Source organism: Cyanistes caeruleus, chromosome 5 (assembly GCF_971803275.1).
Source record: "Cyanistes caeruleus chromosome 5, bCyaCae1.hap1.1, whole genome shotgun sequence".
Classification (NCBI taxonomy): domain Eukaryota; kingdom Metazoa; phylum Chordata; class Aves; order Passeriformes; family Paridae; genus Cyanistes; species Cyanistes caeruleus.
The window spans coordinates 17521035-17537966 of record NC_141705.1 but is presented as its reverse complement, the minus strand read 5'-3'; the positions used below and the strand labels follow the sequence as shown (position 1 = coordinate 17537966).

The window sequence follows — 16932 nt, the reverse complement described above, 5'->3', positions numbered from 1 at the left end:
ATAAGGAGCTGAGTTAAAGAAAATGGAAGGGGAAAGAATTAAGAATGAAAAGACTACTATTTAAGGAAAGGGAGAAAACTGAGAGATTAATTTACTGTTAGTTCCATTTTATCTCTTGTAAGTACATTTTTTTAATTCTTTAAATCAAAGTTCTTCTGCTCTATGTGTATTGCCATTATTTCCCTGGAATTGAAAATGTCTGTTTTGTTCAGCAAGTGCATGTTAGAAATCTTGTGCTATTAAAAGATGGTGCCAATGTTAACTATTATACAAAGGATTAAATCTTAACTAAGAAGTATTAAAAAGTGACTCTATAAACCTTTAGGTTATTGGTACTTAAAGATTTTTCAAAGAAAGGAAGACCAATATGAGGGATTAATAGTTAAGGTTATGCAAAATCCACTTAATCAGCATGGCTAATTTTAGCTTTGACTAAAGCTGCTGGCAACTTTGTGTATTTTGCTTTGGGGCTTTACTTTTGAAAAGAGTGATGAATATATTTTTGAGGTAAATTTATCTTAACTGAAAGTCTACCTAATGCTCTTTAATTGCTGAAAAAGTGATTTTAATGGCATTTGCATTTAGGAGAGGAAGAAGATCTTCAGCTGTGCATCTTTAAGACCTTAAAATAAGCATTTTATTTTCACATTTATATAATATACTGCTTGACTATAAAACAGATGAATTTTATAAACAATACAGTCATCAACATGGGCATTGCTTATGAAGAAATAATTGTCCTCCTGATAGTACTTACTCTATTCAGAAAAGAGCCTAGGAAAACTATAGCATACTCTGAAGGTACAAATAACATGACTTGCCAAACTAGCTAGGGTACAAATGCTGAGAATGAGAGTCTTTCATTGACAAATGCTACCTAAGCAAGGCACATGCACAGTGTCAGCTCAAGTAGCCCAGGCAATTTTAACCACATATATAAACTTGCTAATACTTACAGCACTTTTACCTGGCTCTAAAATCACAAAGGATTAGATCCTTCAACATGAAGTGGATTAAATGTGGTTATGTTCTCAGCTTAAACCAAACTGTATGAATACAAACTCTAAGCAGAGAGTGAGCCTGTTCTGTGAGCCTCAGATAAAATCTGACTGAATCTTAAACCAGTGGGGTAAGGTGTTGAGAAAGCAAGGGCTGGGTATTTGCTGAAGCCAACTTCACAAGGCTGTCAAAAATCTTGTTGGAGGAGCTACCTTTATATTACAAAAATTAAAAGCCATGGTCATAATTCCATAGTGGATGATAAAGGGCTTTACCTAGTGGAAAAAGTGGGTAAACCTAGTAAAATTAGACTATTGATTTACAATTATGTGAAATGTGGGTAAGTGTACCTACGTTAGCAGATTGTAATTATTCACACAAACAAGGTAACGTTGTGTTAAAACATACGGCAAGATCCTAGCATACTAGTATAGAATAATTTATCATAAATTGAAGTTTCATTAGGTACTTTCAATATTACTTTTTTATCAGTATCATTAATTAATTAATTAATTGAAATTCATGGAGCTTTGCTTCCCTACACCTGCTGTCATGGCCTGAGAAGATCATTCCACCTTCCCCTTCTCTTAGCATTTTCATGATACTTTTTCGGTGGAATCTGTTTATCAGCTATAAAGGCATGATATACTGGAATAGATTCAGTGCATCCAGCTATGTGAGTATTCTGTGTGTGGCAATGATCAGCATTTTCAGAAGGAAGCACACAAACTTCCAGAGAGCAAATTAACTTTCAGCCTATGCTTAGGGCTGGAGAAGGCTTAGGCACTTTGTACCAAAGCAGACAAGTGCGTGAAATTAAGTCAGTTCACTCTGTCTAAAATTAGGCAAAGTGAGTAACTGAACAAAAGGCACTTTGGGGAAACAGAATCTCAACCTGTCAGAAGCTTTTCCTTCCAGTAGAAAATTTACTCTGTAATGAAAGTTGTGATTAGCTTTGTATACTTACAGAGACTGAGTTTCAGCTAACTAGTTGATGTGCTGATAGCACTGTTATTTTGATAGCAATTGTGCAATTGACTAAAGACATAAATAGCTGGGTGGCAAGCTTGTGCCAATCTTGGTGCTGCCATGGCCACATAGCTACACCCAGCTGTGTTATGAATTGTATCTCCTACAGGCAATATCTGCAAGAGCTAGTATTGTAGGGTTTTTTATTGTTACAGGGTTTCTGCATGTCTTGGATGTATGTCCCACAAGAAGCCCCTGCATGGCCAGGTTAGAAAAGCTGTCTTTCAGATTGCAAATGGCAATTAGATTGACTAGAGCAAATGAAACTACATACTGTACTATTTCCCCTGGTTAAATTTCATCCAGTAATAAAATTCTGCCTTTTTAATATCTTCCTGCTCCCACCATCTAGTCTTACTCAGATATTGTCTTTGATTCTTGGTTTTTTTTTTTGCATGGTAGACCACTGCATGGTACTCTTTGCTACACCTCAGAAGCTGTACCTCTCTGATTTGAAAAAAAATGTTGGTAGAGATTTGTAGGAGGTATGTCTTTGCAAATGAATTATGCTAATAGTTGAATTAAGAATGTTCAAAGTATTAACTTTTCTGTTTTTCATTGTAGACTAGCAGTTGGAGAACAGTAACTATGAGCAATAAGAATCTGATCCTGGAATTTCCTATACAGCTGTAATTAAAATTTTTTTCAGCTTTGGAGACTCACAGGCCCTGTTTCCTTATACAGTTGTGCTTTTTTTTATTTGTTTGTTTTTTTCTGAAGACATTCAGAAAGGGCATATGTATCTTAACATTTGTTACCTTATTTTGCATTCTTACTTACATTTATGTGACCAAATGAATTTCTGTGGGGTAGATCTGAAAAACACTTTAAAACTTTGAGAACTACTTATCTGTATATGTTTCTACATAGATATTTCTATTACAGCTTCTCAATTAAAAAAGGAAAAAATTACCCTTACCTATCTTCTAGGAAACCTTCCTAAAAATGTATTTTAAGCTCAGATTAGACCTTCCTATATCAGAGGCTGTTAGGGGTTTTTTAAGTGAAAATCTTGTCACTTATGAATAAATTTGTTTAGGTATGCTAAAACAAATGGTTTTAGCTTTAGAGTAGAAATATCTATATCCGTTATAACTCACAACAAGGAATTGTAAACTTTGTAGGATATGTACTCTTCACTGTGCTGCTTCAAAATACCAGTGTCTAAAAAAGGGCTCTCAATTACCTGGAATGTAAAAATTGGGACGTTAGATAGGGTGTACAATTCCCAGCAACTTTTGAAAATATGCCTGGTACATTACTTCCTCTGAAAGAAGAGGTAGTGGTGCATGGGCTTCTTAAAATGCCCTTATGGCCTGCTGAGAGTAACTTAAAAGATCTTGTGTCTTGTTTCCACACTGCATCGACTCCAGCCATGTGGGCCTCCAACAGCAGGAACTTCAGTCACTCTTGTTTACTGTCTAGTCCACCCATCATAAGCAAAATTTCCCCTCTGTATAGTGCACGTACCCTTTATTTTCTTCTCAGCAAGCAGTACTTGCAATCCATCAAGTGTTTGTATGCTGTTAAAGGTTGCTGCCATTCTTTCCTATGAACGTGTCTAAGGAGAAATTGAGCTATAAGTGGGAAAAAACCTAAATCCATCCATTTTAATTATGTATTTTAAACTCTTGAATTTATCCAAAGACAATCTTGTGAATGTACTAGTACACACATTTGAGGTAGCATTCATTATGACGGAAAACAAAGTTACCTTCATCTTTGCATCTTTACATGTTATCTTTTCCCTGAGAAAAACCCAGAAAAGTAATTTTCTACTATTTAAAATATAAGATCATAACTTTTTAACCCCAATCTATCTAATGATATTGTATCCTTACCCTTTTTAAAATTAACTAGTCAAGTCATGTGGTACTTGACTGAAATGAGAAGGCTCAATGCTTATGAGTGCAAAGCCATTCCTGGGGAAGCCAGAAGCAATTTTGCATTTATTTCAACTTTAATGCAATCTGGATTCTGGATTACACTAAGGGTGTAGAAATGACCGTGGCAGAAGTTTTACTGACTAGGTTTTTATTTGTGGCATACATATACATTCATTGTACTTTAAAATAAACACCACTGAAGTCTATGTGCAAACAAAATCAACTCTTTAACAATTAATAGTATTTGCTTTTTCTTGTATTAAACACTCTGTTCATTTGTTCATTGCATCTGCCTGTTCTCTGTGCTCTGGATTTCAGTCTTTTTTTTCTTTTTTTTTTCTTTTTTTTTTTTTTTACAACTGATGTCTGATGTCTTCTTTCACCATTATATTTTTATTCTAACACGAAAATACATTTGTTGTGTTTTATTGTCAGGTTTGATTAGCTCACCTGCTGTTCAGGTCTGTGCATGAAAAGGCTGTCTCATAAGAATCTGAAAAACTAACTTGATAATCATCCTTTAAAACTTCTAAAAATGTTCCTTTCCTCTAATTGCAATGAAAAGTCTTGACAATGATGAGACAGCTGATGTTTCTGCTACAATTGCTTCCTGTGCCTTATAAAGAGCCTCTCAGTGATATCTTGGGATCTCATATTTCTATCACCTATTGCCTCTTAGCACACCAGATTTTTGGAGCAAGAACAAATTTCTGTATTCTTAAAAGCCAAAACTTTATCTTAGTTGTCAAAAAACATAGGCGGCCACACCTGCCAACAGCATGACTATTTGCTGTGGTAAAAACAAATAAATAATCATATGAATTTTTATTAGCTTTTATAAAGAAAATAGAGCAAAAGATCCCAAAGACAGGCCATGCCAGCAGACGTCTTTTTTCACTCAGTCAAAACAAAAATGCATAAACATTTCATGAATCCTGCGATTTTAGATGAATGGACAGAAATACCAGTCAACAGAAGCAACGTCAATAAATAAATTTGAGATAATCCTGCAGCAACCAAAGCTCTATTTAGATATGCTTTGGAATATTTAATATATCTAAATAAAGCAACTCAGCTGTGTAGCAGAAAACTGATGCTGATGTAAGCTATTCTGGGGCTGGCATAGAACCAAAATGGCTGTCATTTTTGCTGGTGTGCTCAGTTTCTTTATTTAGGTGTTTCTAACATGAGATGCTGTTTTATGGGGGTTTTTTGACTTAAGAGAAAAAATCTCTTCATGTTTAAATTGAGCTGTGTAAGATGTTTGATCGTGCAAAGTGTTTTTGATCTACTCCCAGCTATCAGCTCAACTGGAAAAGTTTTTTCAGAGTTTGATTTATTTACCTGTGTGTTCATTTTGTGCTGGTTCTATTTAATCCAACTAAACTTCTTTTTGAGAATGCCATGCTCAACCAAGATTAGTGTTTTACAAATATTAAGAAATACTGTCTACCACTTTTGCTTTGTGCATTCATTACTTCATTGAAGAAACCAATTAGTTTGGTTTCACTTGATTTATGCTTTTTACAAATGTGTTACCAATTTATCACTGTGTTTTCTTCAACCTGTTTACATACTGATTGCTCTTGCTTTACTAATTGTTCTAGTTATTTGTCAGATATTGAAGGTAAATTTAGTGGCCTATAATTCTTCTTCATTTTTCCTCAAACCTCACTTATTCTCTTCTTTTAAACTGCAATATAATTTTAGCCTCCTCTTGGTTTCCAGAGGCAAAGAAACAGAGGTGGATATTAAACTGAGCAGTAAGCAATAACAAAACTAATAAAATCTAGCTCAATTAACCAATGACTTAATGAGCAAAGGAGAAAGTTCTGCTTAAACAGGACTAGCAAAGTGCCTTCCACCCTTGGTTCACAAGAGCATATCCTCTCCTAATTCCTGAACTTCTTGTTTTCTGTGAGTGTGTATTTCTCCAAGGTGTGAGGGACAGTGAAATAAACTGTTGTCAGTTGTTTGTTTAGTATTTTCAGATATGAATCAGCTGAGATTAAAGTTCACTGCTTCAGCCAAACTAGAACTAGGACTACAACATCAGTGCCAAGGCTGTATAGCAAGAAATAGATGGCAAGGGCCAAAAGTTACATAAATCTCTGACTTTATGTGAGTGTCATGGTTTAACCCCACTTGCCACCTAAGGCCCACACAGCTGCTTGCTCACTGCCCTGGTGGAAGACAGGGGAGAAAACTGGAAAAGTAAAAGAGAAACCTCATGGGCTGAGATAAAAACAGTTTAATGGAAAAGCTGCCCACCCCAAAAAAAAGAAAATAATTCACCACTTCTCAAGGAATTGATTCACCACTTCCCATGGGCAGGCAGATGTTTAGACACCTCCAGGAGAGTAGGGCTCCATCAAACACTGGCTATCACTCCAAAAGCAATAGGAAGTGTCCTTCTCCTCCCTCCAGCAGTGTATGCTGAGCATGATGCCACAGGATATGGAACATCCCTTGGGTCAGTTGTCTTGGCCATGTCCCCTGTGCACCGTGTTCCTTGTGCACCCCCAGCCTCTCCACTGAAGGGGTGGAGAAGAAAAGGCCTTGATGCTGTGTAAGGATAGCTCAGCAATTGCTAAAACAGCCCTGTGTTTTCAATACAGGTACATCTGGGCATGGTATCTAGACAAAAAATCTAAAAAAACTGAAGGTAGATGTATAAACTAACAGACAGTTCAGTGGGCTTCTGATTCTCAATATGCACTTGCAGAAAAACAAAACAGAGTAATTGGAAGTAATGGTAAATAGAAACAAAGAAGTTAGATGGCATTGATGAGGCTAGGATTGGAATACTGTACAGTTTTGGCAACTGTTTTTGGGGGTGATAGGGTTTGAAAAACTGGAGGGAGCAAAGAAGAGATCCACAGAAGGGAATATTTTTGTATGACAGAGATGGTTTGGCTTTAAAAAGACTGAGAGGTGATATGATTTCAGTTTATTGATACCATTCCTGTACATTGCTGAATAATGCCTTTATACTATTTTTTTTAAAAATAGTAAACTGATTTTTAAAACTAAAGGTGAACAGTCACTGGAAATAGATTACTAAAAATGAATTCTCTAGCTCTGGATGTTCTCAGAAATATCCTTCTAGAGAGCTTGAATCAGTTACAATCTACTGAGTTCAATATGGACTTGTGATGGCTTCTTATATGTTAGACTGTATGACTGAACAGTTTCTTCTGACATTAATTTCAAGGATTCTTGACCCTTTCTCCAGTGAAATGACTTAGTTCTCTTACCAAAACTCTCTGATGCCAATTATTGCTCATAGCAATGCTATCTCCATCAAGGTCTACAGGCAGTGTTATTGCAGCTTCTCACATTTGTTGCAGAGGATGACAGAGGATAGAGTCATTTTTACATCATCATAGTGGAGACCATGATTCATTTAAACAAGGAAAGTATTTCAAATTTTTAAATGTAACATCCATTCCTGAGAGTTGGTCATTTTGCAAACTAGAAATATACAAATCCCACTGACAAATTTTGACCCACTGGTTTTAACGAACTGCTGAATGTCAGTTCCTTCAGCCAATAGGGATTGCTTTTCCTACACAAATGTGTGATATTTTATTATCATTAGTATCTCCAGATAATGCTAATTATACTGGAAGAAAAAGGGTGAGAATCTTTAATATTGCTGTTAGCAGAGAAGCTTTGCAGAATGTGATTCACAGGTATTCAGAGCACCTAGTAACTAGATTCTAAATGAAACAAATTCAGCCTTTAACACTAATTGTAATGGAAAAATATGAAACAAAGATCAGATCTGCTGGGAAAATAGGCAACCTTTTAAATTAATGTTCTCTGAGCCACAATTAATTTAGATTTAATAGGACAGTTAGTGTATGTTACATGAATACTGATTATTAAATACTCACCAAGGATTAAAAGTTATGTAATAGATTCATAACAATGAAATTGATATGAACCTATTGCATCGCTATAATACTCTGCAAATATGTTTTAGTATATAGCTGCTATTTGTTTAATATATAATAACTGTTTAATGAAGTCTAAATTAAATACTTGAATGTCAATTGCCTGGGAAGTACCAAAGACAGTTTGGAATATGTTTTCTATGCTGTATTATCATGATAATATCACACTGTTCTGGAAAAAAAAACCCAAAAAAACCAGATGAGCAGTTTGAGGAGCCTGCTTGAACAAAAAGTTTTCCCTGGGTAGTTTCACTGCCAAAACTCCCATGGAAGTGCCTATATGTCAGGATGATTAAGTACTCAAAGAGCAGAATCCAGAAATTTTGCTGATATTGACATCAAAATGCATTGTTTTCTCCATTTCCTTCTGTCTTGGGAAGAAAAAAAATTAATGATGTATTAATTGCTATTTATTATTATGCTTCCTATTGTTCTACTTCTTATGCCTTGTGATTGTTTACCAGAACTATATATAGTCCTATGGATAAAATGTACTGGGAGAAAAGATCAGTACAAGTCTCACTGCAGATTGTTTGGACTGTAGTTTTATTTAGAAATTGAGAGTGCCACAGAGATCACTTCTTTAATGATACAGCTCTGCAGCCAAACAGGCAGCTCTAACCTACTGCTGTGGCTCCACCTGCTGAAAGGTATGGGTTTGAGTTCTGAAGGAGTGCCACAGTAAGGCACAGCACTTCTCCCATCCACTGGCTGCTTCTTTTTTCATCTCTGCATGCTACGGCTGTGCCACGTGTCTGTGTGCCATACACAGTGTACATACATCTTGGGTACTCGACAGCAAGGACCCCAACCCCTGTTTCAAAGGCAATGTCTTCTTTATTGTCATCAGTGTACACATAACTCCTGCTCCATCATTTTGGGTACACCTGTGAGTCCAAGGGAGCTTGTTATCCTCCCTTTCTGCTTTTCTGACAATTGCCCAGGCCTGGCTCAGTCCTGCAGGATATTGTCTGAGCTACAGTCCTGTATCAGTGTGGGACTCAGTTATCAATTGCCTCTGGCCAGTGTAGTCTTTTTTATTTTTGTTATCACATTAGCCTTTTCCCTCCTGTTTTTCCATCTAAATTTTCTGCCTGAGTTTGAGATATCGTGCAGGGAAGAAAAACAGAATCTCTTGCTTCAGGCAACATTATACAGCCAATAAATTTGGGACTTTTCTAGAGTTAATGTTCTGTAAAATATAAGGTGAAAAGATTTGGGAATGAAGGAAATACTTCAAACTATTCCTCTTAAGGAAGCTTAACTTCTGAACCGATTGCTTAAGCATCAGACAGCTTTCCTTTCATATGCATTGTTCACACAACAGTGCAAATCCCCATCTATCTGCCTAGACACAATCACCACCACCTTAGAACATCATCACCTTCTTTTAAGCCATAAGCACTGCTATGTTTGTAATGAAGTAGTCCAGGTTTTGTTTTCCAATATAATTTTTCCCCATAATTCTGAGTGTTTGAAACCTACCTACATTATAACATCTATTGAAGTATATAACAAAGTATGACGAGGAGTAGAGGGAAAACTATTTTATTTCCATTTTTATTAGTAAACTGTTGCTTAGAAGTCTGTAAGTACATTAATGCTGAGTAATGTGCCTATCAGATGAAAATATTTTCAAAAGGGACTGAAATAACAGTTATACATTTTAGAAAATTTTTAATGCTAGGCCGTATGAAAACTATATTTATCTCTTCCTCTTCCATGCAAATATATATATATTTTTATAGCTTTATCTTTTTTTTTGAGAAATCATGTATGATATATAGAAAGTCAAAATGTTTCAAAATTATATGAAACAATTATTTGAAGTCTAAATACACAAAAATTGGTAATGAATTTCTATGTTAAAAAGAAACCTTGTACAACATATTTTACATATTTTTGAGCTGTTCACATTGCTTTCTAAAATTTAATGATGGAACTGTATTTCAAAGTCAGTACTCCATCTACAATTATAGGCTAAAACAGCAGAAGAGGAGTAATATCCCTGTATGAGTCTGCTGAATCAACACAGAATGTTTTTTTTCTTCAGTCGTGGCAAAAAAAAATGAAAATGAAGCATGAAAATATTCAAGGACTGACTGTCCTTTCCACAGAAGTGAATCTGGTGGTATTTCAAGTTTTAATACACAAAATTTCAGTGTCTAATTCTAGCTTAATTTGGGATTTATTGATAACCAAACCCAGAGATCTCTAAATAAACAGCTTGGACAGCATTTTCCTTTCAAGCATTTCCAAAAAGTTTTCCATAGGAAGTATACAAACTAAGTCAATGAATGTTTGGTATTCTGCCAAAGTATTCATGAAATATGTCTGCTCAATGAGCGACCAGGTAAAGGGAAATAATGTTTCTCCTCAGACTTGCAATGGAGGATAAAAACTCCATTTCTCCCATTATACTACTAAAGCTGAAGGTCTCTGACCCTTGGCTGCTGCAAACTGGGGAGATATTCTCTGGCTTGCAGAGAATATCTCTGTGTCTGAGAACAAATGGAAAATGTCCAGCATGAAAAACATTAGCCAAGCGTTTGGGAAAACCTGTGTATTTCACACAGCAAAGCTTGGGGTAACTCACTGGACTGCCTGACAGAGGCAGGGGTGCAGTACTACCACCTGCAGCTGTGTAAGTAGTTGTACAAAGGTGACTCTGTGCCTGCTTAGATTTGTGATTACCAACAGCAAGCCAGAATGTGTCAGCAGTTATCATCACCTCCCTGTTCTTGGAATATCAAATAACCACAGTATTGCAGACATAGCTGAGGGCAACCAAATGCTTCCTCTTTCTTTACAATTGCTCTGGCAAATGAAATGTAACTGATGATGTCCCAATCCATGAAATGTGGTTGGTAAAAAAACTGTCAGTGAGAAAAAAACCCCATAAGATATGAAGGTAGAGGTAGCCTGGGAGTCCCTTGAGAGGAGAACTAAAGAGCAACCATTCCAGTGAAGGCGATGCTAGCCCAGGAAAATGGGCAGGGATGTAAAATAATGGATGACAAAAGAAAAGGAGTAAGCAAAGAAAATAATCAGAATGAAAGACAGACATAATGTAAAAGATCCTATTTATCTCTCTGACCTGAGGACAGATAAAGAATTTGAAATGCTGCCAAAGCTACCTTTGTTTACACCTAAACACCAATATGAATTTAGTTGCCTTGCCCTCTTTCCCACACCCTTCTGATATATACTACATACAGAAAGTTACTAATTAGTAGACTAGAAAAAAGGGAAGAAAAATGGAAAGATTTCTGTGGTTTCATTTCTTTCATAAAATTTGCCATTAGTACATTCCATTTTGAAAAGTAATTCAAAGTGAATGTACTAGCGGCAAATTTTATGAAGGGAAGGGAAACCACAGAACTGGACAAAATATGTTTGTTGGCAATCCAGAAGCAAGGCACATTCAAAAATGTTCAAGTTACATGGCTCACTGCAAATAAAGCATCACCAGCACCAACAACATTACCAACAATGGTGGAGAATGAGGGGATGGAGGGAAAGAAGGTCTGGAGATTTTTCAGTGCAGAAAAAGAAACAGTTGCAGATAGAAGTGATATTTTAAAGTAGCTGCTACCCCAGCTATAGACAGTAAGCTTCGGGTAAAACTTGCTTTTTTTTTTTTGTGTCTATATCTGCTATTATAATAAAAGGTGTTTCCTCCCCATACAAAACTTGTCTTTCTTGAAGTTACATAGGATGGCTTACTTTGTTACCCAGGTGGGAGATTTCACTCTCCTCCCTTGTGCCCACCCCCCCTCTTCAATACTGACATTAATTTAACCTTTTCCTGCCTTGACTCAACTCAATAACCTGGCAGAAAAATAAACACAAAAATATTTTGTTGTTAAATTGTTCAACAAACCAATCAGGTAATTACAGCAGGTGGAGCAAGAGTGAGGGCATACATCCTAAAGGTAAAGGGGCTGTTGGAAAGGTAGAAGCAACAGGACTTGCTGGTTTTTAAAGCAGCTATACTATGTAGTTTTGTTCTTATATCCTTAGACCACTAGAACTACAATAAAAGTAGTGACCTAATAAACTCGACAGAGGTATACTGCAGTTCAAAAAGCCCCAAGCCCATGCATGAAATTTGTTAAGTGACTCCTGTGGGACATGTTTTGGATTAAGAGCTTTCCTGAATCACTGTAAAAAAATATATTTTCAAATATTTGGCACAGAAGTTGCAGTAATTTGCATGAAAGAGGAAAGATGAAGGGACAAGCATAAGCCTTCAAGAAGAGACTTGTGCTTGATGCCTTCAAGCTTTATGAAAATAGGTAAGAAACAGTGGAATTAGACTCACCACAGAGGCAGTAAAACTAAGAAGAAAAATCAACAGAGAGCAAGACTTGTAGGTTTCCATAGCAGAAGTTTAAACAGAAGCAGGATTTAAAATTTTAGTTTTGCACATGGCATCCATAGTTAGATATCTTAGTAGAAATGGTTTCTGCAGAGATGAAATAACAGAGCAAATAGCTCAAAAACATCAAGGGCAAATAACACAAAAATCCATACATTAGAAAGAAAGGAATGGACATGACATTTAGATGAAAAGCAGTAACAAGAAATTTAAGTCTCCAGGACTTTAGGCAAATGGAAAATTATGACAGGCTGTGATCACAGACACCAGAAGCAACAGTTCACCACTTCCATCATCATCATATTTAGATTATGTGATGACATGGATCATCTCACTATGATCCAACTATGCATTGCCATAAACACAAGACAAGGTTGAGAAGCAAGTAGCTTATACTTACTTACTAAGTGAGAATGTTTCTTTCAGTATCACTGAAGTGCAATCTTACTTAGCCATGCTGAAACTGTGGTGATGCCAAACCAAGATTCTGGTTGGATCAATAGTCTAAACAGGCATATACTGCCCCCAGTGCCAGAAGAGGCAGCTTTATGTCCTATCTCCATGCTGATCCATCACCCAGACTTTTTATGTGGCTATGCAGAGAATTGGGTCATGTTATTGATGTAGGTAAAGGTTCTGGGAAGAAGGCAGCAAACCGGTAGTTTTAAGGTAGTTTAACCAAGCATTACTTTTGAGGGAAAATGTATCTTGGGCCACAGTTTGATACAGTTAATCCAGCTTTACAGTTCCTGGTGTCAGATCAAAAATTATAAGCTTTGACACAAAGCACTTATCCAACACAAATTAACAGTGCATTTTGAATTTGTTTAAATCAGAGCCCAAAATGGAAGAATTACCTGTACACTGGTGAATTTTATACTAATTAGACTTCTCTTCTCTTACAGTTAGTATAACTGCAGCATAGGAGCAAAAAGGCATTGTCAGTTTTGCATTTTGTGTCTGACCTAATTTAGTTCAAGTGTAACAGTGGCCTCACATCTCACCCAGATCAGGTTGATCCTGTTGAGTGACTCAGTAGCACAAAAACATCACATTAAAGTTCAGGGACCAGTGTCTTTTCTGCACTCTGGTCAACAATTTCAGTACTTAGATGTTTCAACTTCATTTTTAAGAGGACTCAGAGTCTACTAGGAGTAAAGGGTGATTGTGAAGTTTTTACTGCAATCTTTTTCCTTTTTCTCCAATCCACAATTCCAATGGTTTGACAGTATCTTTTGTTAGGCCACATTTAAAACCGAGTCACAGTCTGAGTGTCAGCATTATTCAAGGACTTCTTAGGTTAGAGATTTTGTAAGACTCATTTTGGCAGCTGTTACTGCCAATATCTAAAATGGCATTTCTGTGTCATAGCAGGTAGTTTGCAGGGTGCCATTTGCCAGTTCTCTTCTCAAAGGATAGGGCACTGTGAGTACTTGGTTAGTTACAAGAACTTCCTTTGGGTTCTGGAAAATCTGTCTTAAAATTTTTAAAGTCCTGCCACCTCTTGTAATTTGATTGAGAGTTACGTAACAGTTATTTTATTATCCTCACATCTACCAGAGGCAAAGAACATATTGAGAATGTCAGCTATCATTGGCACAAAAGTGTTTGTGCCTGGCTGTCCTGGCTGCAGAGAAATGTGAGAACATGACCTAATTCCATTCCAAAAAGTAGTTTCAAGTGTGCCATGAAAACACATTGTAGGTAGGTGGAGTTTTTGTGTGCATGTGTGGGGTTTTTTTATAGTTGCGATGAATGATACTCAAACAACCTTTGGCTATCAAGTGGAAATAATTGGTTACCTCATTTTACGGGGACAGTTTGAGGAAAAATGTTTTATACGTACTATTTACTTGGCGTTATGAATTCTGAAGCCATTCAGCACCTAGGCAGGGGATTATCTTTCCTCCATGAAGCAAGAACAGCAGCAGTCCCCATTGCAAGATTAAGGAACTAGAGCAGGAGGGCAAGAGCCCCTCATGGAAGCAGAGGAGAGGGAAACCAAAGCTCTTTATCGAGGAGGACAGGGCTCAGGGACAGCCACAGAGCCCCACGGCCGTGCAGCCGTGGATAACACGCAGGCTCTGGCCATGAGGGAAGGGACGGCACGGAGGCTCCCCCGGCCCGCCACTCCCGGCCGCGGCCCCTGCCTGGCGCCGCGCATGCGCGGGTGCACGGCCGCCACCGAGGCGCTTGCGCAGTGAGGCCGCGGCCCGGCGGGCGCGCTCGGTGCCGCGGGTCCGGCCCCGGCGGGAGGCGGCGCTGCTGCCGCCGCGCTCGGCCCGACCCGCGCCACACAAAGGCGGCCGCGGCCGCCACGGCTCCCACCCGCCCGCAACTCCCGCGGCACCGCATGGCGGCGGCACCGCCCCCGCGGGGCTAGGCCAGGGCGGACCGGAGCCCCCTGCTTCCCTCCCTCGCTCCGGCCTCTCCCGCCCGGCCCGTCCGCCGCCGGCAGGAGCGGAGCAGGGTCCTGCCCGGCCCCGCCATGCTGCCCCCGGGCCGCCGCGCTCGCTGCCGCCCGCCCCGCCGCCGCCGCCGCCCGGCGCGGCTCCTGCCCGCGCTACTGCTGCTGGCGGTGCTGGGCGGCGGCGGTGCCGCGCTGCCTCCGGGCTGTAAGTACGACGGGCGTCCCAAGAGCGCCGGCAAAGCGGCCGCCGGCGGACCGGCGGAGGTGAAGGTAGTTTGTAGCAACCTGGAGCTCGCTCAGGTCCTGCCTCCCGAGGCGCTGCCCAACCGGACGGTCACCTTGTGAGTACCGTCCCCGCGTGGGGGGTGGGCAGCCTCGGTGCGACGTGGACAGGGCGGAGGGGGAGCGGGAGCGCCAGTCTGAGGTAAAGTAGGGTGAGGTGGGGGGGAAGTGGAGAGTGTAGGTGACTCCCCTCTACTACTGGAGAAAGTCCGGGGAGCGGATGTACTTTTCATGTTTTCCGGTAGTTTCCCGGGATGGTCATTTTCGAAGGGGGCGAAATGTCCCGTAACTCACCGGTGGGGAGGCACCGTCCCCTGGAGCTGCCCCCGCGCCTCCGCTCAGCCCATGGAGCAGCATCCCCAACTCTCCTTCCATCCCTCAGTAGGCGGGCTGTTTTTGTGCCCTGCTTACCCATTTGAATAACAAGTTTCAAACAGGATATGCAAGTTAATCCAAAGTGAAAATATACCGCCACTTACTTAGACATAAGTGTGTAAAGAGACCTTTTCCTTCCTGAGACATTACATTGCTGATCAATCTAGCAAAGAAGTCCATAGAATGGTTTGGATTGGAGATCTCAAGATTAGCTGGTCGAGTCCCTCTGGCATGGGCAAGACTGCTCAGCACTGGATCTCATCAGTGGATGTGATGTTCAAAAGTGGAACCCTTGCCCTTTCTTTGGAGAGGCTTATTGTGCCTGTGCTACCAAGGGAGGACTCAAGTGCTACCAAGTAGTGTGCAAGAGAGTCAATGAAAAGGAATTGAAGTATGGGGTCTAGTTTAAGATATATATCTACTTGACTGGAAATAGCAGGTTTGCAAGATCTATACCAACATTTAAAAATACCGAATGTGATGTCATGAGAACAACAATCTGCTGCTTTTTTAAACGTTGACAGCACTGAAACACCAAGGAAGGGTGTTCTTCCAGAAGTCTTAGTGAGGTGTGAACAGCAGATGCATGGACCTGGACCCATGAGAAAAGGAAAGAAAAAAATGCTAGCTGAATAAGACTACAGTAGTTGTTTCTGCTTGGAAGTCTGCAAGGTTTTTGACAGTATTTCTAAATTACTTGTGAGAAATTATTATAGATGTTCCTGTGTGGAGTTTCTGAAGTAGAAAACAAGGCAAAAAGTAGAAGTGACAGTAGTTAGATCAACGAATCTCTTCTGGTCTTTGTTAGCCCCAAATGCTTTGCAGTGATAAATGTTAGGAGTATGGTATTATCCATAACATTTTTGATATCAGTAGATGTTAATATGGTTGATACGCTGAAGTTCACTGTGAGGTTGTATTGGTTCAAAAAACTTGAATCACAGCTATGATTGCTGTGAAAGACAACCAGATACCAAACCCAGCAGCCTTGCTGTGAGTGGATCTTTGCAGTGACAGAAGAATTTGGAAGAATGGTTCATCTTTCATCTTGATTTTCATACTCCTTCAATATCTAGAGCATATCAACATACCCTAATTAGTAGCTTTCAATTGATCACCCTTTGAACAACTTGTAACAACTTCCGAAACATTTATTGTTCTGATTTGAACTTCTTGGTAGACATAGAAAGAAACAATGTCATTTTTTCCTTGTTATTTGTAGGAAATATCATAACTGTATTGGTAAAATTTATTTAAATTTTGCTTCAATATAAGGCAAGGATTATTAAACCGATGACCTCCTTTTTCCAAGACAATGGACCCTAACTGTTGTGTTCAGGTTCAGAATCTTGCATGTTTTTTGACTCTTGAGCATGGCTTTCTATTCTGTCAGAGGTTTTGTTGTGTTTTTTGTTGTTTTTTTTTAAATTATTATTACCAAATCCACACTAACATAGAAAGTGTTGGTCATCTGTGGGGTTTGTTGCCACATGCCACTTGACTACCTTGTTGATTAGTAGTCCTGGGGTTATTTGTTACCTAATCTTTTGCCAGAAATGATGTTTTTTTCCCCCAAGTTGATACTTAAAATTGCAGCACTTAGTGATTAGT

At 39.0% G+C, this 16932-nt stretch overlaps 1 protein-coding gene across 2 annotated transcripts in view; it reads left to right on the top strand.

The window, feature by feature from the left end:
- Positions 1 to 16932, top strand: part of ADGRA3 (adhesion G protein-coupled receptor A3) — a 118877-nt gene that overhangs the window by 48890 nt on the left and 53055 nt on the right. Inside the window, exon 1 of one of the 2 annotated variants that reach the window (XM_023925799.2) lies at positions 14463 to 15005. The exons of the other annotated variant lie outside the window; for it this stretch is intronic. Coding sequence (XP_023781567.2) covers positions 14743 to 15005 — 263 coding nt within the window. The 5' untranslated portion in view covers positions 14463 to 14742. Of the gene's footprint in view, positions 1 to 14462; positions 15006 to 16932 lie in introns of those variants that run through there. 2 annotated transcript variants of the gene reach the window in all.